Raw genomic sequence first — 24,366 nt, 5'->3', positions numbered from 1 at the left:
GCTTGATATGAGACTTATCGTTTCACAGCTAAAGACCCATGATTAATTAGCATCAATAGTTGCGATTAAGTATGAAATTATTGAAAAATGGAAAAGACGAAACGGAAGTACGGTACACATGGAGTTAGCTTGAAAGAGAGGGAGAAAAGATGGGACAGTCTGTGAGATTAAGGAAACAGCGATGGTACCGTGAATCTTACATAGTAAATGCATGTCATTTTGCTTTTCTTGGGGGACAGCTTTTTGCGATGTATTGCGTATTTTCTTTCCATGAAGTAAATATGTTATACGCTAGGACGCAATACACTCTTATTGTGTGAAATAATCTCACGGATCATATTTTGTGAGACAGATTTCTTATTTGAATCATCTATTTAAAAATTATTATTTTTTATGCTAAGAATATTACTTTTTATTGTGAANATATCTTATTTTGGTTATCCATGAAAAAAATATTACTTTTTATTGTGAATATCGATAGGATTGACCCGTCTCACATATAAAAATTCGTAAGACCGTCTCACAAGAGACCTACTCTAGATAATAAGATTTCAAATAAATTAATCGAAACCATTAAATTAAAGATTTGTATAATTTCGTTTTCCAAAAGATAGGTGAACACTTCACTCAACGATATCAAAATAATGGAAATATATTTGTTATTATTGAATCCTATGAAGCTTATATATAAAAATGAATGAATAGAAATTAAATTTCCAGCCTTCTACGACATAATAATAACATGGAGTAAACTATTTTCCTAATCTATTTTTAATTTAGGTTTTCGATCATCTTCTCCGTATTCAATAAATTTGATATTTTATCAATTTACCTTTTTGTATGGATGATCTTGCCACAACATTAGCCATAGTCGCTTGCTTACAACGTATATTCATGATGATCTTGTGACCATTTGTTCGGAATTCGGCATTCATGCTCCCAACATAAATCAAAAACATCCATTCACATACCCTTTTCATTCATCATTCAGTCATTCGTACTATCGACAAGTTGACGAAGCAGACATTTTTTAATATTTCGAGAAGGTAAGAAACTTTATCGATTTTTGAGGCCATTATTATGTTTATGGAGCATGCTTTAAAAACAAATATTCGGTCATCTAATGCCATAATTTAATCGGACAATATTAAGTTCTGGTTGCTAAGTAGACAATGAGCACACCATAATAGGAAATCTTTAAATATAAAATCCAAAAGATTGCCCATAACCAAAGCACAACCGTCAATAACCGGTGAAATCTAACAAGGAATTCAAGAAATTTACAACCTTCTACCGATCTGCAGATCTTAGCAACGCACGTTTCTTCAAGAAACTTGGAGTATAGTATACGGCATGGAAAAAGTTGAAAATCTAACGGTGCGTAGAGAACAGATGTGACGTGTCCATGACGGACAGGTACCCTACATAAAGAAGTAAATATCATCAAAAGATTTCTAATGGCAGGGTCGTACCTGAGATGACATTGAAAAGAGAATTTGATTTTCAAATGGAATAGAGTAACAATATCACACGGTAACTGGAAAGATTAAACAGATCCAATGTACGAAGATGGAGACAAAAAATTTGTTCTGGGTGAATAATACACCCTCATGCACAAGTCGCTTAAACGCTGACCTCGCAATAAATGCTGACCATTAACTTCAAATAAATCACGAGGATATACAGTGAAACTGAAAGAATTTGTTCATCGGCAGCTTATTTTTCAACCGACGCCAGGATTTTTGAACCAATAATGAGATTGCTTACACTATTTTCCTCATTTTTACAGTAACTATTTATATCATGACATCCAGATAGTAACTATTAATACAGTTATATTCATATAGTAAACCTAAAGCTGTGTTCTTTAGTTAAGCACTACCAGCCTATCCAGTTCCCCCGACTTCAGGGAAATTGTGTGATTTGAATTATGACACCAGCAATGTATTCTTGCAAAGAAAAAACGACATATTTTAGGATAAAGCAATACATGAGGCATCATACCCACATAACAGTCTTGGAGAACATAAATATTTTCCACATTTTGAAATTAGAAAGAAAATTATTTCCCCCAGGAAACAATCATGCAACTACACAAACAAGACAGAAGTTATAAGATCACCATGAAAGATAAAGATAAAATAGATAAAAAAGATTAAGAGGGAAGGAAGACAGAGAGATTAATTAGAGATTGATCAAAGCAAAATAACTTACTTGCTCTTTCTGCAAGCTACAGCTCACTATAATTGCGCCAAACTGCACGGAATTCCTCGCGGAATGTGTTTAGACGAGCTTTGAGATTTGGTGTTCTAAAGCTTGCATGAATGAGGGTGGCTGAGGTGGGGGAGGGGGATTGTATAATTAGAGGCCATTAGAATCACAAAGGAAAAAAACCACAAAAATATTATTACCAAGAAGGCCAATAGCAAGTGCCCACAGGAGAGTAAGAAGGCCACACGAAACAAACCAGAGGATGAAACCAACTGCAAGTAGAATATTATAGAAAAATCATTACAGCTTACTCTTCAAATGACATTCCTTTTATGATGGAAAGAACTTAAAAATTACTTACCCACAGCAGATACAAAGACAAATACCCAACGAGGCTGTCCACATACATGAATTGCTCTTTTTGCAGATGGTCGCCCACGAATTACAGGCCTAAATGAGTGACATATATAGGTAAGGGACAGCATTCGGATACTTAACAATTTCAAAGTCGCAAACAAACTTACGTGAGGGCAGGCCTCATTTTGGCAGCCAAATGTGGAGAAAACTTCCTGACGGTTCTTGTGACCTTTTCACTGAAAGTACCTGCAAAGCTGTATGTAAATTTATTAACTAATAAGATTTCTAAATGAATCCGTTCTAGCTTCACATAATCAAAGCAGGTAAAGGGCTACACAGGGCAGGGAAAAGACAGAATAATTATGTTGACCCGACCAGCTCAAGTATTTCAGATGACAATAAACGGTTCGCCGTAATTTCTTCACAGCCTATAGTACTTGCTATGGAATAGCAGCCACCTTGAGCTCATGATGATGAATGATCCACAACAAACAAAGAAGCATAATGAGAAATTTTACTTGTAGATAGCACATAACAGGAGAGGGATACAATTTGACGCGATGTTCTCAAAAGCACCCTGCAGACATGCTAATTCTGTATTGCAGAGTAATAGGAAAGTGGCAGCTATCAGCCATTTTTTCAGCCGAATCAACATTAATTTGCTGTAGACTAACTTAAAGTGGCTACTGTCACCATATCCCAATCGCGTTTTATTCAATTGATTCTAGAGTAGAATTTTCACATCAAAGATCAAACTTTGCACCTTCAGAAAACTTAATAAAACAAGAAGAACGACATCCATCCACCCAAATAAGGAAAACAAATTGATGGTGAATTCTTATGGATTACAGATTAAATACCCATAAGAAAATAGGGCAATTTTAGAAATCCGTACCTATCATTCAGAAACGCAATGCTCAGTGCTGTCATTAATGCTGCTACAAAAGCAAGGGGACTCCGAAGAAATCCCATCCCTGAAACCCCAAAGCATGAAGATACTTTTATTAGAAATCAAAGACAAGCATAGATATGTGATTGCATGCCATGTACAGAAAGACAAACGTGGACATGAGTGCATAGGATGTATGAAATCAGGTTCCAATAGGTTCCTTACCAAGAATGAAGACGACCAACATGAAATAATTAGTTCGATAGCTGAAAAAGAATAGAAACAACACAAGAAGCATGTTAGAATTGCAGGGAAAAACACTTATTAAACTTGTCTGGTGCACATACAGAAAAAAAATACATACAGCAAAAAACTCAGACCACGTAATTTAAACCTAAATCATTTCACACTAGACAAATAAGAAGATTAAAATATCCATCACCGAGAAGTAAGATATTTTTAGATAACAAAAGATTAAAAACATCAGACATCAAACCCATATATCTGACTGTTTCTCATATTTTTTTCCTACCAAGTCCCCCCACATCATGAAACTATACTATCGATACACATCATTTAATGGCTAAACAAGCATCGCAAAATCACTGAAACTCGGAAATCATTCTTCTCAAAACTCAAATTTAGGAATCGGATCACAAATCAAGTACCCCTCGTCCCTGGGGAGTCTTCGTCGTAGACATACATTCTTATAAGAGTAGTTAAAGAGAAGAGTCGTACTAATAGAGATTGCACTTGACACGACTGTTCCATTTAGCATAAGAACGCGGGACAGTGAATCGGGAGAAGAATTCTGAAACCGGACGCGGCGGCGACGACCAATCCACCTCTCGCAGAGCCTCGATCAGATCCTCCGTCGTGACGTTTCCCCAATCCATTACTGATATTCAATAAACCAGATTTTTTTGATCCAGATGATCGAGAGAAACCCTAGGAAGAAACAATCGGAAAAAATAAAGGGAACAACGTAATTTAATTGACGATCGAGGGGAAAGAATTTGGGCTGAAGAAAAGGTGCAATTGATGATTACGGGAGAGATTTGGTTGAGAGGAATGTGATCGGTGAGATTGTGAAAATGAAAATGTTCGATTTCTATTTGAGGTTTTTAGGGGAAAATTAGAGAAATGTGCTTTGGAATATTATTAAATAGAAAAAAGAAAAAATTGATGTCTGAGCCCGGGTTCGAACCGGGGACCTCTAGTGTGTGAGACTAGCGTGATAACCAACTACACCACCCAGACAACATTGTTAGCGTTGTCTTCTCATATATTATTTAATGAATACAAAGTAAGTACATATGTGAAGAGAACCAGGATAAAAATGAAAACCATTGGGAAAAATGGCAAATGCTTTGGGACAGCACACATAATTTCATTATTATGAAAGTACCAAAGAATATTGGATAAATTTGCTTTAAATTCGCACGCTCAAATTTAAATTTGTATTTTGTTTTTGTCAAAAAATTTATGTGTTTGCATATCATAATCTACAACAAAATGTATGCACACTCTTTGAGAATTGAGCCCACATATATTTTCTAGGATAAAATCGGTAAAAAAAAACTTAGAAATATGGTACTAATATATGTGATATTGGAATATTAACTGTTTCGTATCTGATACTAATATATGATTTTTTATTACCTAAATATATATAACAAATATTAATACTAATGAGACAAATATTAGAGTGTCAATGATTTTATATCTAGTATTAATATATTATTTGTGTATACCCAAACATGTGTAATAAATGATGATATTAATAAAAATGTTTCAATTTTATACTCAAAATCTTATCTTTTGTATTAGATCTAAAACAATTAGTAGTCAAATATTACATATTAGTATAATATTTTCAATGTTGTATCGATTTTCATCCGAAAAAAAATTTGTGTCATTATTATCAATATTTGCTATAAATGTTTGATTACTTAAATATATTAGTATCAGATCTGAAATAATCGATTATTAGTACAATATTTTTAATGTTTTGTATCAATTTTAATCCAAGCAAAAAATGTGTGCTCAATGAGTTTAAATATATATTTTTCGCACACGGTGGTAGTGAAAGTAAATTTTTGAACAATTTACGAACAATATTTAATGACAAATATATATGTGCATATATGTATATCTATTATATTAAACGAGAAGGGGAAAAGGCCGATAAATATTGTGTATCATCGATGTTGATGTGTCATGTGGCATTTCAACAAGTATTCTAGTTTTTCTATCCCAAATTGTATTATGATACTTCACCAATTTTTATAATTATGACACTCCCACTTTAATATAATGCATAATGAAACTGATATTTATTAATTTTCAACTAGTTAGGTTTGTATGTTAAATAAAATGTGTTCGATGCTCACAAAATATAGAAAAATAGAATGTTTGAATTTTGGTTAAGAATTTGATTATCCCTGATAATATTTGATTGGACGAGTTTGTCATATATGATTTGTCTAGTCAACCTCTGGAAATCGAGTAAATAAGTTTTGGCATGTCTTAGTTCTCAAAAGGGAGTTCTCAAGGTCCAAAAGAGGAATGAGAGGTTTCCGGAGAAGAAGCAAGTTCATTATTGGAATTTGCAATTAAATTGATTGATTCTTCCACCGTTTTTGCTTTTTGTACCTGTCAACAACACAAAACGGTGATTTACATTATTAATATAGTTTGCAAGCTATTATATTAGTACGAAGATTTATTCATGTGCGCGTTGTGAAAAAATAAAATAAAAATAGAATGCATCATAAACGTGGTGTGTATTAGTCTTCATGGACATGAGTGAGTTGGTAAGACTTAATGATGACGAATGTTGATATTCCCTGCCCTCGCATTATCGATTATCGTATAGAACATATTCTTCTCTGAAATATTATGAAATATGCTCTAGAAGCCGATATTTGTTGTCTCTCCTTCAGGTTCCTATCTATGTTTCGATTTATTTTTATGTCTGACTCATATAATAAGTTAACATTTTTTGAAAAAAAATTATATTTTTTGTGACACGATTTCATTGATTTTTATTTATTTGATAAGTCAATTTTATCATATTTATAACAAAATAATATAAATTAAAATATTTATTTCATAAAATTGATAAAAGAAAACTGAAAAAAAAAATTTATTAAGAAGAAACCTTTCTCGAATTCTACAAGCTTGAAATCAGGACGACAAGGCCGACGGTAACGTCTCTCTCGCTTCGCTCCATACTCCCAGCACTAGTACATATTTCCTTGAACTCCTCTTTTTATCCTCAATTCTTCCAATTCCCTCACACTTACGACGGAAAAGAGTATTATTTCGATCCAGTTTCTCGCGAAGGTAATCTCTTTTCATCGAGTATTTGAGTTTCAGATTTCCCATTAATTTAGTAATAATTTTAATGACGTGATTTGAAGCCTCTTAGTTTGGCAGCTGGTGTTTTCTGCAATTTTTCGAATTTTCGCCGTCTTGTATCTTGGTTGAGCTGTTGAGAAATCAAAATGGCGGGTTGCTCTTCAAGTGCTGGAATTGCCCATTTAAAGAATTTGCAGCATGAGATATTATTGTGCAGGGGATTTGCGGCTTCAAGTTATATGTTTAAAATGTTCCAAAATTTCAGTGTTAATGGGTTTAAAACAAATGGGATTTTGCTGTGTGGTAACGAAAGGCTGAGACCTGTGATTGCTAATGCATCGAATCCGGGGGCTGAGCCTCGATCTGTTGTTGTAGTAACAACCACAACCGAAGCACGTGATGGTGATTATGTAGGTAAAGATGATAGGATTGAGGGGAAAAATTATGTATCCAAACCTGATAGTAAATTAGATGGTGGTGGTGGGAATTTCATAGATGGGAGTGGTGGAAATGGGAATGGGAAATTTTCTGGTGGCGGTGGTGGTGGTGGGGATAATAATGAAGGTGATAATGAAGACGAAGAATTTGGGCCGATATTGAAGTTTGAGGAGGTGATTCTAGAGGCTGAGGCCCAAGGAATTAGCCTTCCAGCTGATATGTTGGAGGCTGCCAAGACCGTGGGACTCAGGAAAGTCTTTCTTCTCAGATATCTGGACTTGCAGGTATTTCTACTTGATGTGAAACTAAGCATAGCCGAGAAGAAATCTAGCGCACTCTTTACTTTAATAATTGATGTTTTGTAATGTTGAGAATGTAGGGATCGACTTGGCTCCTCGGATTCCTAACAAGATCATCAGCTTGGCTTAGAAACAGGATGTTGGCCGATCCATCATTTCTCTTCAAAATAGGAACAGAGGTTGGTGCCTTGTTACTTGTTCTTTTCCATGTGGAGAGCACATTTATCAATTGGAAGAACTTGTGCAAAGAACAAATCTAGATTCGCTCCATGTTGTCTGCTAGCTTAGAGAGAGCCATTGGCTCTCCAATTATGACACGAGCATTGTTTTGAAATATATCATCATTTGAGATTTGCCTCAAGTTAAGTTTGTGCACTTGCAGCTCTGAAATAGACCCACGTGTAATCTCAATTTGACTATGATAACTGATACTATTCAAGTTCTCAGTTCCCTTCTGTGTTTGGATAATATTTTCTTACTTTCAGCGGCCACACATGACCATAAAATGTGCTGCCTTATCTGTGTTTATTGTCATGGTACATTAGGAACATTATCAACATTTTATCATGACGTTGTTGTGTAAAAACTATATATTTCTTTATTTTTCTTCAGATAGTTATCGATTCATGCTGTGCAACATTTGCGGAAGTGAAAAAGAGGGGAAAAGACTTCTGGGCTGAATTTGAGCTTTATACTGCAGATCTTCTAGTCGGGGTGGTTGTTAACGTTGCTCTAGTTGGTATGCTAGCACCATATGCTCGAATTGGATCGCCATCTGTATCTCAAGGATATCTCAGCCGTATGAAGAGAGCTTATGGGGCTCTCCCTAGCAGGTTTCAACCCTTTTTAAATAGAGTGGAGTAAATTATGAAATTGGAGTCATACGACTTTAGAATACCCTGGGGGATGCTATCCGCCATCCAGCGCGTTATTTTATTCATAGCTTCTGTTTTTTTATTGATGAACTGGTTAATATTTTGTCCAAAGTTTTTGTGATGTAGCGTGTTTGAAGTGGAATGGCCTGGATCAACATTTACGACAAATCAGAGAATTGCGACCTATTTTTATAAGGTAATGATGCATCTTCTGTCAATGGTTATGACCCAATTTTCTGAATCAGGAAATTATATGGTAGTATAACAAAAGTAACTGTGGTTTCTATTTCCCCCTTTGTCTCAGCCCTTTTCTTTTTTGATGTACTTCAATGATATACACGTCGTTTTCAGGGAATTATGTATGGATTGGTTGGATTTGGATGTGGTATTATCGGCCAAGGAATTGCTAACTTGATTATGACAGCCAAGAGGTATATTTCTGTTTAGAAGGCTTCATTTCCAACCTTTGCATCGAGTTTGAGTTTCATTACTATCTATTCGTCAATTGAGATCAAAATCAAACCAATCAGTTTAATGCAAAATATGTTTTCTTCGCCTGTCTTTTTATGTTCAGTTTCTAGGACTACTAACTTTGGTTGGATAGAGTTCGGTTTACCAAAGTTGATCCTGTTGTTTACCTAACCTATATCAATGCTTGTTTTACTTCTTAAGGCATGTTTGTTTATTTTATTTTCGCATCAGGAGCATTAGAAAATCCGATGATGACATTCCAGTCCCACCTCTTTTGAAGAGTGCAGCACTTTGGGGTGAGTTGCTTTAATCCTTGTCCTTCACAACTAAAAGTTCTATTATAATATTTATAAATTAAAAAAAGTTACTTTTTTCGAAGAAAAGTACCTGGAATAATGATGCAGGTGCTAAGATATCTTTCTTGAAATGTAAAAATTATACCAATGATCTATCCTCTTTAAAGTCTGATTTCCCATTACTTTCAAAATATCTTAGTCTGTTTTATGGGATGTTTTGAAACCCTTTTGTCGATGATTGCTTATTCTAGAACGATATCCTCGTCTCCTCTGCGCTAAAGTGTATATATCTTCTCCAGGTGTGTTTCTGGCAGTTTCTTCAAACACTCGTTATCAGATTATCAATGGGCTCGAGCGTATAGTCGAGGCATCCCCTCTGGCAAAGCAGGTTCCACCTGTTGCATTGGCTTTTACGGTTGGCGTAAGATTAGCCAACAATGTGTATGGTGGCATGCAGTTTGTCGATTGGGCGAGGTGGTCTGGTGTGCAATGACCAATAGAGGAATCAATTATCCTTTCATTTTCTTGTTTGCCAGAAAAACCAAGTAAGCTAGCAATTTCTCCGGAACTTGTAGAAAACCAAAATCATCTCTGCCAGGGAAAGTGAAACACTACTTGCCATAAATTTAAGTGTTGTGTGGTGGACTTAATGGTATTCATGCCAGCAATTCGAACTCACGCACGCAAATACATGTAGCGGCCTAAATAATACAAAATTATATTTCCTCGAATGCTCAACAACTGTAAAGCCCGATTTAGTTGGCAATTACTGGTCCTGTCATAGCCCATGACACACAAAAACACTATCATCAACCACAAAAAAGAAAGAAAAAGAGGAACCTATTTTCCAGCTTGAAGATGGCCCATCATACCTCATGCCCCAAAATTTCTCCACGTGTTCTATTCAATGAATAAAAAAATCTGGTCAAAGGTCAAATCCTGAATTTTCCTGTCACTGTGAACCCTGCACACAGAACCATAGCTTCGAATATTTCCTAATTATCCAGCTAATTTTCACATGTTATTTGAAATTATTATTATTTACGGCTATTGCCGTTTCCCTCCATATTTTCAAGCTTGTCCTATATATAGGCAATACAGTGACTGTTTTTTACTTCACATAACCCAAATTCTCCATCTTTAAAAATCGAAAAGACAAAAAAAAAAAGAATCTTCTCTACTCATTTTCCATTCTTCAATTTCATAAAGAAAACAAAAACAAAATTGAAAAATAATGACAAAAATCGACACCCTCCGTCGATTCCTGCTCCCATGCCTCAACCCGACCCCCACATCCCCCACCCCACCACCTACGTCCGCCGTGAAGAAACGCCTGAGCACTTCACTCAGGGACGACCTTGATGAGAAGAAACACTTCGCCAATCAAGAAACCATAGAACAAGAACGAGACGCCCAAGAAGAAAGTGATTCATCCTCCTCCGATCCTACCACTCCCATCCCCACCTCTACAGCTATCTCCCACGCGCCGCCGCGTTGTTCTAGAACAATGGTGATTGGAACCATCTTCGGCAGCCGTAGAGGCGGCCACGTGCGGTTCTGTATACAGCACAGCCGCCTCAATACTCGGCCTTCTCTCCTACTCGAGCTCTCGATCCCCACAACCACTCTTATCCAGGAAATGCAATGTGGGCTAGTGCGAATCGCCCTCGAGTTCAATGCCGCGGAATCAGCCGAATCTGAGCTGAATCGATGCCCCCTTCACTTAATCCCCCTGTGGACTCTCTGCTGCAACGGGCGAAAGCTCGGATTTGCGGTCCGCCGTAAGGCCACACAGCAGAACAGGCTTATGCTGAAGACCATGCAGAATATCACAGTCGGGGCAGGCGTAATCCCATGCGGGTCTGGGTCGGGTTCAGAGGGAATCATGTACATGCGGGCTAACTATGAGTGCGTCGGTGGGAGTGCTGACTCGGAGTCTTTCCATTTGATCAACCCTGATGGAGGCCCGGGTCAAGAACTCAGCATTTTCTTGCTTAGGACTAGGTGACTCTTCATTACCAATCGTGTAAAAGATGGGTATTTTTTTGAAAAATGAGAAAATTTTGGGGTTTTCTTATATCTTTTGCCATTGCTTAAGTTTATCTTTTACTTTATGAAAAAGAATATATGAAAAGATTGTAGGACTAGTAGGAGAGTTCTTGAATTCCTAGCTACAGAGTGTAAGAAGTTACGAGTTAGTTTTTGTTGGCGATTTTTCATTAGAAATAGCTTCAAGAATAGCGTCTTTTGTTTACTTCCATTCTTTGCTTACATTGTCCATGTTAAAAACACAATGTTTTGATTTGCCCTTCAAGAACAGATGTTTGACCCTGTTTAGCTATACTTAAATACTATTACTGCTTCAATAATGCGATCTGCTGTTAATTTGTTAGAGAAGATTCTTGTATTTCATTCTGTGTTACTGTTTGCTTGTTATGTTACTTCCCTCGAGGAGTGCTCTTAATATCTGATAAAATTAGAATATTCCCACGCATATCTGATGGAAATTAGGCTGGCTGGACAAACTGAAATTTTTAATGATAGTGATATTTCTACTAGGCTGAACCTTCTGCCTCTATTTCAATTATTTGGACAGTGTGGGCACGATACTTTGATTAAGGTACAGTTATAGTATTTATATTGGGTTGCTCTGAGTCATGCACATTATCATGTTGTATTATATATGTGAAAAGTCCGTGTTTCCTACATTATATAATGAGATATGCTACAAGAAATATTTTTCCGGTGTAGCATTGTCTAGAAAAACTGGTATTATTTAAACCTGCATGACATTGCACAGAAAAATGTGGATGCTGATATATTCAAAGCATCTACGTTTGGTATTGCAAGCCCTAAAAAGTTTCAAATTTTCAAATGGTTGCACAATCATGGTCGTCATGGGAGTGTGACTTTGGAGCCCAGTGGACACGTTTCTTTATATGCCACATGTTTATATCCATCATTCAAATACTTCAATATGATTCACTTCATTATCATAGTGTTACAGCGAAGTGGTAAATATGACAATGTTTACAAGATTTTGTTACTTGGGATTTATATAGAGGAAATCGATAGGCTATTCATTAAAGTCTTATTTTTAATCCTAAACAGCAGCATTGTTACCTTCACGACTGATGTGATTTCGTTGAAATGGGTGAACCGGGTAAGGAGCTCCAACGAGTCAAATCAATAATTTATAGTTTTTAGGGAATTTGAGTGAAGATAATGGCTTCAATAGCACCTGCAAACAATGAAAAGAACTCGTGAATGGGCGCCGGAGTGGTGTTCGGCGTGGCCACTCCGATGCTTAAGTCAGCAGGTTGAAGATGAACACAAGCAATATTTGGTAGAAAATATGTATAATGCTCAAGAGTTCAAAGATTTCAGAATCGGTAAATGACATTAATACCTGCTATTTATAGTAGAAGATGAGGTAGGTACCTCGATTCCAGTGCTACCTATTAAGTATGGTAGGTCGGCTGCCCATACCCTATCTTCTGATGACTTCTAGGACACTCCAAACCCAAGTTGTTCTGACAGATTAGACGTCCTGTATCAATCATACTCGAGTGTGGTTCAACTCTCGAGGTGACCCGGACAATTGATTACCCGGGTACTTATATGAGAGCTCGGGCGATGATTGCGCGGGAGACCGGGCTGACCGGGAGACCTGACTGTTCGAAGAATACTTGGGAAATATGTAGTGCTCGGGCACTCGGATCCTTATGGGGGTATCAACGACCGTTGGCCAATGCTGATGTTATTTGTGTATTCTTGTAAGAACATTGACTAGCGAGGAAGGTATAGGCACAAAGATTCACAGCTGTAATTCCTGCTAACAAACAGTAGAAATAGTCTAGCTGTCTGCTATTCAAATCTTTGCCAAACCAACCTTTTCCGCCCTTTTCTGTAACATGGTCTACTAGAGTTATCAAAAGAATGCTGAGAAAGTTTGCAACACCAAGCACGCTGAGGTAAAATGCTATGCCTAAGCTTCTCATTGAATCCGGAACTTGATCGTAAAAGTACTCTTGCAATCCCACAAGTGTGAATCCATCTCCTACTCCGATTAAAATAAATTGGGGTAATAGCCAAAATACGCTCATTGAAGATGAACACTCAATTGATATTTTCTCCACAATGCTTTGTCTTTCCCTCTCCACCAAGGTAGCTACTACCGTAGTCGCAACTGAGAAAATCATCTCTATACCAATTCTTTGGAGAATGTTGATTACTCTCTCGTTGCCGGTTACTTTTCTTAGCAAGGGTACAAGGATTTTATCCTAGAATGTGACAGAAAATATCATTCCAATGGTTGCCGTAGCATATTGAGGCTGCTAGGATCTTGAAATCTTGAGTAATTTTACGATTCAGTGTTGCTTCTTGTTTGATGAAGAATGTATCAGCCTGTGCTACACAAATACCTAACGGTAGAGTGGTAAACCAGATTGGCACCATGTTGGCTATAAGCTTCATCTCCTCCACTTTGGTTACAGTTACTAATCTCCATGGATTTATTTCATTATCTGTCAAGTTTTGTCGGTTACTGATGATTTCCGCTCTGTCGAGAAACCTGATACATATGGTGAAAAGATGATTAGTTTCTTAAACTCTGAACAAATATTAAAATTATTAGTTTTACAGCATTTAAATCTTACGTTTGCTATCCTAAATCTTCTTTTTGATGCTATCTGAACGCTTTCCTATATTATTTTATTATCATTTCCTATCAACAGATTTCCAAATTTGTGAATCTTAGTACAGATGAGATAGGTTAGACTTTAGTTATGCTCCGCTTGTGAATGCCATATGAACTTCAGAGAGTATTCCTAGCATTTTCGCACAAATTCGAACACATTATCTTCAAATATATGACATTTGATTGTGTCTGCCCATCAACTCGTAATAAAAGATTGTTGTAACTTATAGATAAGTCAAATATATATAAAAAGAAACAAGACAAAAAAAATAAGGAGAGGCCATTTAGAATCAATATGGAAAAATCTTACTAAAATATTATTATTTATTTATTTTCCCAAGAAGCTTCCAGCATGTACAATCCGTGTAAGGGGCCGGGACCGCCTTTTGCTATCAGCATGTATCTTCTGTTCTAGAACCCCAAGTATAAAAAAGCCAGCTTCTAGTGTGTATTACTCCAAAACAAGTAAAGGGTCAAAAGATCCCTAAGAAAAGTAATCTTTTATTTGAGCATAAATACACATCTGTATCCGAATTATGAACTATGAAGTTTCAGAAGAAAACCATAATACATCACCGATGAGCTTACTCAGACCCCCTCTCCATTTCTTGATGCTTATTATCATATTTTGTTTCATATTTCAAGATTCAAGATTTCTTGAAGCTAGGCCACTTCCCTCCCTTCCTCAACAGAGTAAGGCTACGTGATGTTCGGTATTAGTTACATTTTTAAATGAGAAAAACTTCGAATTTTATATAATACTCGACTAAATTTTTGTGTATGTCGCTGTGATATGTATATATAGTATATTTGTTTTTTTACTCGATATTACATATACTTGATGTTGTTATTAACATTGTGAGTGATTATGAATAGGTGAGTCTAAAATTATTGCAAGTCTTGGAGTGGTTTGCAAGTGTTGTGACGTTGAAGAATGTGCAATTTCATGGGATGGGTCTTGCTCAAACCTAAAGTGCCTGCCATGGAAATTACATTAACCCTTTTAATATTTATTTGTATAATCTTGAATCGATAAATTTAATCATAGTAATGATTTGTTGTGTAATTCTAATGTATAGCTTGGTAAAATAATTAAATTGGGTTTGGCTTATTAATTATTTTTTGCTGGTCAAATAGGCACCATTAAATATTAATCATCAACTTTCATACAACTCCGTAATAATACATGACTAGAGGATTGGATAATATTTATTTTGTAGAAAAAATAAGAACACTTCAAAATATTAAAAAATCCTTATTTAAATTGTTTTTTCCCCAATTGATGTTAAGAGTATTTGAAATACTATTTTTATAAACGGACTCTAGAAGCACGAGTTTATCTTATCAAATGTAGTTGCTAACTACTTTATTCTAGGTTGAGTTTTAGATGGAAGGAATTTAATTTGATGAAGCATTTGAGGAGAGTATTTGAAATAACTTTCATGTTGTGATGAATTTGAAATTTATCACAATGATTCGAAAAAAAAAATTTGTCCAAACAAACCAATGAATTTGTTATTATGGATCTGAAATCTCTATCTTCACATTCATTCATCTAAATGCAACTTAAAATATTTTTGTTTATGTGTTTCAATTTAGTTGTAGCACTTGAGTTTATACAGTTTTTGAGAAACTATTGTGAGTTTTTGAGGTAGCACAATACAATTTCGTATGTAGTTTTTGGGAAAGATGAGCACGGATAAGATGGCCTGGAAACGTGGAAGGGAACAAATCCCTTAGTTACAAGTGGAATGGTTCACAATCATTTAACTTAATCTTCTTGGATATCCTGCCTTGCCTTGCCTTGCCTTGCCTTGCCTTGCCTTGCCTGGCCAGGGAAGACTTCAAAATACTGCAAGTTCCCAGGATGCCAAGAGCTTCCTTGTCTGGCTAGACATCTTTTCCACTCAGACAGTATCATTCAACCCTGTCTTGCCAGGCCAAGAATATGAACTCAAGCTTGTATGAGTTCATAGTGGTTTGATAGTTTAAACAAGTTACTCTCTCTTTACTCGGACTGCCTTCCACCCGGTTTCCTCTTGGCTTCTCGATATCAATTCTGGACTGATCTATTTTGTTCCTCTCTTCCTACCTGAGTCCAAAAATGACCCGTCCTTTCGTCCTTTCCAGGGCATCACCGATATACAACATTGCAAAAATAAATGGAGATAATAAATTAAAAGAGTTTTTCATGCATTAAATTTGAAAGCTATCACGTTGCCTAAAACCAGATGGAGGACAAGAGCATAAAGGGGATTACGAAATACTCGGCTCATGAAAATCTTGATACCAATGTACTAAAAAGCATCAAGGTTCATGGTAATATTTCAGCACTTTGCAACACTCTCTGCATATACAAACGAAGAACTTAGCTAGGTTACAGAACTAAACATAAAACAAGTCGATCATGTTCACTCTTCCTCGGATGACATAAAACAAGTAGATCATGTTCACTCTTCCTCGGATGACTCGTGCGCATCTTGAGGACTAACAGCTACTTTTGAAGATTCAGCTGATAGAGATGATAATATCTCTCTACTCCTACTCGGAAATGGATCTGATTTCCTGATGCTGCTATTCGGTTCCTTCCCTTTTGCATCCATACTCAGATAATCTGTCAATATTCTTTTTGCACCGAGCCCACGAAGGGAAAGTTTGCTGCTTTCTATATATGATGATTTTTCTATCTTAACAGGGCTAAGAAGCTGAGAAGGAGAAAAGCTAGGCGTTGCAAAAGCTGTCCTGTATGGAGTGCTAGAGGATGCGAGTGGAATACCGATGCTTTCACAAGTGATTACACCGACCTTGGAGATTGACACAACTTGATCTGAATGCTTAGACATGTCGTCCACGTAAATTAGATCATCGATACGGGCAACAATATTAAATGCCAGGCTTTCCAAAACTCTTGAGTAGCTCTCCAATATGGACTTTCCAACATCCTGTTAGGACAATTACAGATTGCAACACAACAAAAATATGTGAGGTTTTAAGATACGGCTGTACATTCACCTAACATGTAGTTATTAAGTTAGTTGATCCTAATATGAAGTCAAGGGAAGAAAGAAAAAGCTGCATTCTTAAGAGGGATAGGGAGACATTAAGTCCAAACCTTGTTAAATTGGATTTTGCTCATGTCTAAGGTTGTCTGAGGAAGACCAGGAAACCGCTGCTTCAGGCAAAGGAGCAGACTCTCAGCTCTATCTGCAAGAAGTTCTCTTTTATCTGCATCAATCATTAAATCCTTGACCATTTCCCATGAAGACTTAGAATTTGATCTCTGTGAACTGTTCAATGGATTTAAGTTAGTTTTCCGGCGCCACACATAAATGGAGGCCTCCACTCTGTTGGCAATCTCTAAAGCATGATAATCAGAAGAAAAATCGAGGCAGTCGAGCAAATATTCAGGCGAAAATTGGTCCGAATTAATATATCGATAAATAAGGTCTCCCAAACTTGCTTTTCCGTTCTGCGACCATCAAGAAAAAAGGTAAAATCAATTAACAGCCAGGTTTTGTATCATGTAAAATTAATTAGATGTTTGGAGTTTCTTTTAAGAATACCTTCGGGAGAGCATCTATAAATGAACCAGGGATATCCATTTCAGCTAAAGAAGCGCCGTTTATAGCCATTGCAGCTTTAAGTATTTGGTTTGTACAATCCCGCCGGTGCTGCAACATTTTCCTAGAATCATCAGTAAGCCCGCCCGGGGGGACTCGAGGAACTGGAAGCCACCATTTGTTCTCTTGACGGGGAACAGGTTTTCGAAAAGAAGCTGATCCATCAGCTACAGGGGCAACAATCCCTTGGTCCACATACCAAAACTCCGAGTTCTTGAAACTGTCCAATATTTCCTATTCAAAGAGGATGAAAAAGTTAGTGCCAATACAAAACTATACAACTACTACAAGAAGAAGAATTTAGTGCCTTACTAGTAACATGTTGTCTAATTTGCGTAAAGCAGGGAGATTAATGAATAGATCAGACCGGGGTCTTGAAGTCATGATCTGTAAATGGCAAAGAGAACATAAGTTACGACACTGATTTTAACTTCTACAGAGGCTCATAGCAATTTCTAATCGTGAGTATCAAATTCCAGTAACTGTGTCTCTACATGAAGTTTTCTTACACTTTCAGAATCACAGTTTTACTCCGTAAAGACGAATATCATTAACATCCAAACCAGAGGCGCATGCATACAAAAGTAGCATAGTTCTTTCGCAAATTATACAAACCTCGAGTTTGCTTCCATCGGGGAATGTCTGCCAAGACGGTATCAATTCAACTATATGATCACTAACACAGAGAAGCCATTCCATTTCTCTTCGCCACATTGATTTTTTATCAGTTGCTAGAGGTTCTAATCTCCAAACTTGCCCGAATAGTGTAGCTACCGAAAATATTAGACTGATTAGGTAAATGCAAGATACAAAGAATGACTATAAATTCAACAAACTTTTGTCAACTAACAAACGAAGCAGACATAACGCACCACAAAGATTCGTAATAGCATTTGATATAGCCAGAGCAGTGCAAACCCCATTGCCACAACCAGACATGTCTTCACCAAGGAGCAATTTTGATAATCTTTCATTCATCATATCAAGCTCTACATCAACCAAGAAATCCGTAACAAAAATTAACAGAGAGATAATCAGGGAAAATGGGGGCATCGATAAACAATTAGTACCTGAAAGAGAAGACCCTTGTTTCTCCAATTTTCTGCTGTCCAAGTGGTGCTTCTCTACTCCTTCAAAAACTTCAGGATTGGCAGAATGCGGCAATTCATCCCTTTGCATTGGCCAACCCATAGAAACGGCTGAAAAAGAATTCTCGGAACTACTATTTTCATCATTCACATTAACCTCAGAAGACAAAAAATCCGTACTTGAACTACTTTCTCCACTTTCCACCTCCTTCAAACTCAAGAAACTTCCACGACTCTCTTCTCCAACTCGACAAATCTCGCTATCATTCACTGAACCCTCCATTTTAGCCTCAACTATATTTAGTGAGGCACAATACAAAGAGTTGTTTACAACCATACCATCGAAATGGAACCTTTTGCTTGAAACCCCACCTTGAAGAACTCCTCTATATCTCAAGAATTTAACTGATTTTGACACCCAAGAGGGCAATGCAGAAGAGGGTTTCAAGTTTCTTGAATTTTTCGAATATATCGACTGGTTCAGAGACGAAAAACGCTTGATTTTTGTCTTGTTCTGCATAGTGGCCTCACTTTCCTGATCAGCTCTATCCACAAGGCGTCGACTTCAGCTCCAACCATGTCTGGTTCTGCAAACGGTAAAAGTTAAAAAAAAAAAAAAAGAAACCAAATGTGGACACCAGTTATAATGAATGGAAGATGTAATTGCCCAAGCACTGAGGGAAGAAATGATGCCCGAATGAGTGAGAGAGAATCTCAGATAGACGGGTTTTGTGTAGAATGGCACGCAGAGTTATCAGAACGGAGAACAAGTATATGAAGGGGGCTCCTCGATGCTGTGCTTTTGTTTAAACTAGTCGCTTTCATTAGGTTGATTTGTTAGAATTTTGCTTGCACAAGTGCTCATCCTTAATTATTACACGGGTTGATTATTTGTAATTATTATTCGGGTGATACAACCATAAAGTTTTGTGGTATATTCGGGTGATGCAACCATAAAGTTTTGTGGTATATTGGTGTTAGAGTGAGTCTCATGTGATACCATTTCACGGATCTTAATATATGAGAGTGGTCAATCCTACCCATATTCACAACAAAAAATAATACTCTTAGCATAAAAAGTAATACTTTTTCGTGGATGACCCAAATAAGAGATCCATATCACAAATACGACCCGTGAGACCGTCTCACACAAGTTTTTGCCTTGATGTTATTACCAGTCAAATCTTTATGAATCACAATTTCAAATACATTATTTAAATTAATCTTTTTTTTATAATTTGATTTATGAATCACAATTTCAAATACATTATTAAAATTAATCTTTTTTTTATAATTTGATTACAATGAATAATCATGGAGTAAGGCTCAAACAGTTATTATTATATTTTGAGCTCAAACCATACAAACGTGATTGTTCCATGAACTGAAATAACAATTATATTTTATTATCTATGATGCTATGTTAAAATTAGGGCTTAATATTTCAATCCATATCAAAAACTAGCTCAATATGCTATGATTGTCAAAATTCATATATCCAACTCTCAATAACTTAATCTAGTTGATATGAGATGTCTAACACATTCATCTCACCCACAGGAATGAATAACTGAAGTGTGAAGTTTAGAAGATAAATAACGGGTGGCTCACATGACAGTTTAACGCATAATTTGCGGACTTAATCTCTGATACCATGTTAAGAGTAAAGGTTTGAGTCTAACTCCAACTCAAAAACTAGTTCAAGATGAGATGATTGTTAAGTTCACGTTTACAATTCTCAAAAACTTGATTTTAAAATGGTATCATAACTCAAATTCATTGTTATGTGTTTGACTATCCTTAAGGGCTAATCGATTGAATGACTTAATTTCTTGAAAATCCTATACATTGATTTGAACAATCATCTCATTTATACTCACATATGAGCCAAGTTAGATTCATATCATAATCCCAACATTATGTCTTTATGAAAATGACTTATTAGAAAAGTCCATAATTTCCTTTATAAATCACTTTAAATTTTCGTTTTCAACGAATGTAGGATGGGCACTACAATCTTTTATCTTTCGAGAATTTTCCAAATTTTTTTTTCTCGTCATTATTGATTATTTATATAAATAATATTAACTACAAACGTCACTAATAACGACTTGAAAAATACCCCACACGCAAAAACACGAAAATCAGTCTTTATAAAGAAAAATAAACAAATTTAATGGATATATATTTTAGAATCACACATTTTATATTTAAAAATAAATAAATATGTGTTAGAATCCAGCCGAGCTCACATGTATTACAAAGACAAAATCACAAGATGATGTGAAGCCATTTTTCATGACCACCAAGAGACAAAAATCACGTTTGCGCCAATGTCAATTGAAGAATTCGGCTTTGTCTCCACCAAACTTTTCCCCTCTTCTAATGGCCATGAAATGCAAAACACAAGAACTTCACTTGGTAAAATCATGCCTACGAATTTGGCAAGATCTCTGTCCCAATGGAACTCAACTAGTTTCCCAACATAAAAAATGAAATATCGAAACCTCAAGTTACAATCTCCCTCCTCAAAAATATTAAAAACCAGATGTCCTAAAATTTTTCTTGCAAAAACCTGCTGTAAATTTTTTTGTTCTGATTAGCTACAATATGGTTACCTCCCAATTGGATTCTTTCCAAAATATCTTAGAATTAACATTTAATTTTCCAAAAAAAAGTTTAGCTTTCACCTCTTTGTAAATAAATAAATGATAAAAATATGAGTCATTTAGTCGTTATACTGATGCAAAAAACAGGCGAGGCATGATTAAATTATAGGGTGGCATTCTAACTCCCCGATTGTAATTGTAAATGGAGACTTACCTTGTAAGGCTCCATGTTATCCATATGTCTTAATCTTGGTAGTTGTAACCATAACTAATTGGATATTAATTATTGCCTGACAACTGATTTTATTTTAGAGAAAACTTCGACTAATTAAACAGATTATTTATTTATTTTATCAATAAGTTGTGCCCAGCTAACTAAAAACAAGCCGTGGATCGGAATGGGGATCGCCCACAGATAAATTGGAGGGGAAGTTAGTGAAAAATTCTTAATCAAAATATTTCTTTGGGTTTACTCTCTACCCACAAAATTGTGGTACTATGTCATACAAAATGTGGTACACTTCATGTGTGAATGTAGTACTAAAAAAATACCCAGGGACTGAACACAAAAAAAATCGACGGCTGAGGACTGAAAGCCAATTTCTGTTCTGTTGGAAGAGCTCTACTATACCTTAGATAATTTATGCCTTTTTAATTAATTTATTTTCTTACTTAGTTAATTCCAAGGGTGGAAAAACTTCGTGAATGAGTCATGACAAATGCTTCTTTTCAAGTAAGTAATAAATTTGAGTTGACTTTTCATAGTTGCATGATGTTTTAGCTAACGAATCAACTTCCCTCTATAAAAAAGCATTTGCTCAACGCCTGAAAAAACACGCAATAAAATCACGAAAATGGCAGAATTGCAGCTGTTTGGAACTTGGGGGAGCCCGTTTAGCAAGAGGGTTGAAATGGGTCTAAAACTGAAGGGATTAGAGTATGAATTCATCGAAGAGGATATAAAGAACAAGTCCCCGTTGCTTCAAAAGTACAACCCAGTGCACAAAAAAGTGCCTGTTTTTGTGCACAAAGGCAAGCCAATTGTTGAATCTTTGGTCATTCTTGAATACATAGATGACACTTGGGACATTGGGTCTCCTATTCTCCCCAAAAGTCCGTATGACAGAGCTATGGCTCGGTTCTGGGCTAAGTTTATTGATGAAAAGGTATCACAATCCTCTAAATGATATTTGTTTCAACTCCAACTTTATATTTAAAATTATTTTTGCTGCCAGTGCATACCTACACTTCGAAAAGCTTGTTGGAGTGTAGGGTCCGAGCAAGAGAAGGCGAAAGAGGAGGCAGCAATACTGCTAAAACTTCTTGATTCTGAAGTCGAGGGCAAGAAATTTTTCGGGGGAGACACATTTGGGCTAGTCGATATCGCGGCCGGTTTCATTGCCTATTGGTTTGGGATTCTCGCTGAATGTGGAGAAGTTCAAATTTTGAACAAAGACAAGTTCCCCAACTTATGTGAATGGATCGATGTGTTTAATAAAGATAGTTTTGTGAAAGAAATTTTGCCTCCAAAAGATAGATTGACCGAGAAATTCAAGGCTCTGTTTCAAGCTGCCAAACAAGCCCCGACTGCTTAACTTATTTATGCTTTGAGGAGTCAACTTTACCTCTACTTTCTTCTCCTTTTTAATAAATGGAGGTGTCTAGTTATGACTTCTCCTTTTTTTGTGAGAATAAAATAATATTTATTTATTAAGGTATGTAATTTATAGGCCCATACTCTGACAGGCTCCATGCCTGCAATTGTCATGAATTTAATGGGCCTAGCATTCATTATTTGACGGGCCTGAAATTTAAGGCACGCCTCCTTTGAATTACGTCCAAATGGAGTAATCCAGTAGCCCTTCACTATATTTGGGGTTTTAAGAACTAAAAGGCAAAATTACATATTTGTCTCTAAAGGGTAATTGAACTTGAGTCACCGAGGAGACAAAGGCTAATAATAGCAATGGTCGTATTCGTTTCTTTTGATTATTTTTAATCCATACACACTTATGGATTTATGTTGTAGATGAATAAAAAAATATATATTGATAATCCAAATACTGTATCATGTGTGTTACTCGACTAGTGGGGTGGATTTAGTCGAGTTGGCTCGTCGGATTTAATAAAATTTGAGTTTGGACAGTCCCACCGTCTCCACTCCGAATGATTATGTGGAGAAAGTGTTTGTGGACATCTTCTCAGTCAGTGCAATGGTTGTACTATGTCCGAGAAATATGTTTATTTTTAAAGTGTAATTATATGTATGTTTTTTGTTAAAATTATATATATATAACATAACAGTAAATGACGGGATAAATTCAATCCACTCAAATAAGGTGATTCGGGTCCACGAGAAAAGGTCAGAAGCGAACGCCGGCAGTGAAAATGACGGGGATGAAAAGGACGGCCGTTAAAACAAACGGACAAATCGTTCGCCGAAGATAGGCAGACAGTTGAGCTACCGTATCTGCGTTAACCCCTCCGTCGCCACGTCGGACTGTACTATCACCTCAAGATTCTCTCTGTTCAATTCTGGAAAAAAAAAAATAAAAATCAGGAGCACACTTCCCACACTTGATTTCTACATGTACAATCAAATTCATATACAATCAAATTCATACAACAATTCTTACAACACAAAAAATACAATACAAAAATTTCATTTATCAAAATCTCACGTTCAATACAAAATCTCAATAAATAATAGCAAAATCTCACGATATAATAGCAAAATATCACGATATTATTGTTGTATATATCGTTGTACGATATTTTGGTTATATATATAGTATTATTCTTTCGGGATAATATGTGATTTTTTAAGAAAATAGATTTTTGACTTCATTAAAATAATGAATGATTAAATTATCAGTAGTTCATCTACTTGTTTTATAATTTTATATTCAATAATTACACCCTAAAATATAAATTCCTAACTCTACTGAAATATTATAGAAGCATTCATGGTAATATGGAGATTTGTTGGTCTACTTGTCTAAATAGTCAATTAAAATTCTCATTCGTCAAATATCCAACTCTCTGAATCAAATATTTTACCAACCAAATATTTACGGGACTCACTTTTATCAATCTCAATTTATTTTTTCATTTAATAAAAATATTCATACTTTTTAAGTTTATCTTTAAT

General features: G+C 36.0%; 5 protein-coding genes and 1 non-coding gene across 10 annotated transcripts; 3 read left to right on the top strand and 3 right to left on the bottom strand.

The window, feature by feature from the left end:
- Positions 1-1,111: 1,111 nt before the first annotated feature.
- Positions 1,112-4,598, bottom strand: LOC140977205 (PRA1 family protein A1-like). Of its 2 annotated transcripts, none has more exons than XM_073441853.1 (8): positions 4,196-4,598; positions 3,683-3,723; positions 3,464-3,542; positions 2,736-2,822; positions 2,573-2,661; positions 2,412-2,483; positions 2,215-2,334; positions 1,112-1,421 (listed from the first exon to the last, which is right to left on the bottom strand). In XM_073441853.1, exons 1-7 carry the CDS (start codon positions 4,351-4,353, stop codon positions 2,231-2,233), a joined length of 630 nt encoding a protein of 209 aa, XP_073297954.1. In that variant the 5' UTR covers positions 4,354-4,598; the 3' UTR covers positions 1,112-1,421; positions 2,215-2,230. The 2 variants fall into 2 exon arrangements, with proteins under 2 accessions (XP_073297954.1, XP_073297955.1); XM_073441854.1 differs by lacking the exon at positions 1,112-1,421 and adding an exon at positions 1,466-2,090.
- A 45-nt stretch (positions 4,599-4,643) lies between these two features.
- Positions 4,644-4,717, bottom strand: TRNAV-CAC (transfer RNA valine (anticodon CAC)). Its single transcript has one exon. It is a non-coding gene; the product is annotated as a tRNA-Val (tRNA).
- Positions 4,718-6,617: 1,900 nt separating this feature from the next.
- LOC140977202 (protein RETICULATA, chloroplastic-like) lies at positions 6,618-9,915 on the top strand. 3 transcript variants are annotated; one of them, XM_073441851.1, is made up of 8 exons: positions 6,618-6,805; positions 6,899-7,542; positions 7,638-7,736; positions 8,170-8,390; positions 8,559-8,628; positions 8,784-8,863; positions 9,135-9,199; positions 9,499-9,915. In XM_073441851.1, the coding sequence occupies exons 2-8, from the start codon at positions 6,967-6,969 to the stop codon at positions 9,690-9,692; spliced, it is 1,305 nt and encodes a 434-aa protein (XP_073297952.1). In that variant the 5' UTR covers positions 6,618-6,805; positions 6,899-6,966; the 3' UTR covers positions 9,693-9,915. The 3 variants fall into 3 exon arrangements, with proteins under 3 accessions (XP_073297952.1, XP_073297950.1, XP_073297951.1); XM_073441849.1 differs by having other exon boundaries at positions 6,891-7,542; XM_073441850.1 differs by having other exon boundaries at positions 6,883-7,542.
- Positions 9,916-10,034: 119 nt separating this feature from the next.
- LOC140977203 (protein MIZU-KUSSEI 1-like) lies at positions 10,035-15,009 on the top strand. Of its 2 annotated transcripts, none has more exons than XM_073441852.1 (2): positions 10,035-11,203; positions 14,775-15,009. In XM_073441852.1, the coding sequence occupies exons 1-2, from the start codon at positions 10,434-10,436 to the stop codon at positions 14,776-14,778; spliced, it is 774 nt and encodes a 257-aa protein (XP_073297953.1). In that variant the 5' UTR covers positions 10,035-10,433; the 3' UTR covers positions 14,779-15,009. The 2 variants fall into 2 exon arrangements, 1 of the variants encoding a protein (XP_073297953.1); XR_012175374.1 differs by lacking the exon at positions 10,035-11,203 and adding an exon at positions 14,129-14,591.
- A 1,170-nt stretch (positions 15,010-16,179) lies between these two features.
- Positions 16,180-19,430, bottom strand: LOC140977200 (rop guanine nucleotide exchange factor 7-like). The gene is made up of 7 exons (XM_073441847.1): positions 18,589-19,430; positions 18,391-18,507; positions 18,134-18,288; positions 17,831-17,905; positions 17,462-17,752; positions 17,011-17,367; positions 16,180-16,840 (listed from the first exon to the last, which is right to left on the bottom strand). Exons 1-7 carry the CDS (start codon positions 19,124-19,126, stop codon positions 16,349-16,351), a joined length of 2,025 nt encoding a protein of 674 aa, XP_073297948.1. The 5' UTR covers positions 19,127-19,430; the 3' UTR covers positions 16,180-16,348.
- A 2,572-nt stretch (positions 19,431-22,002) lies between these two features.
- LOC140977201 (glutathione S-transferase U8-like) lies at positions 22,003-22,883 on the top strand. The gene is made up of 2 exons (XM_073441848.1): positions 22,003-22,381; positions 22,451-22,883. Exons 1-2 carry the CDS (start codon positions 22,070-22,072, stop codon positions 22,808-22,810), a joined length of 672 nt encoding a protein of 223 aa, XP_073297949.1. The 5' UTR covers positions 22,003-22,069; the 3' UTR covers positions 22,811-22,883.
- Positions 22,884-24,366: the final 1,483 nt, after the last annotated feature.

Source organism: Primulina huaijiensis, chromosome 5, assembly GCF_012295235.1.
Source record: "Primulina huaijiensis isolate GDHJ02 chromosome 5, ASM1229523v2, whole genome shotgun sequence".
Lineage (NCBI taxonomy): Eukaryota > Viridiplantae > Streptophyta > Magnoliopsida > Lamiales > Gesneriaceae > Primulina > Primulina huaijiensis.
This window is presented reverse-complemented; position numbering and strand designations above follow the sequence as displayed.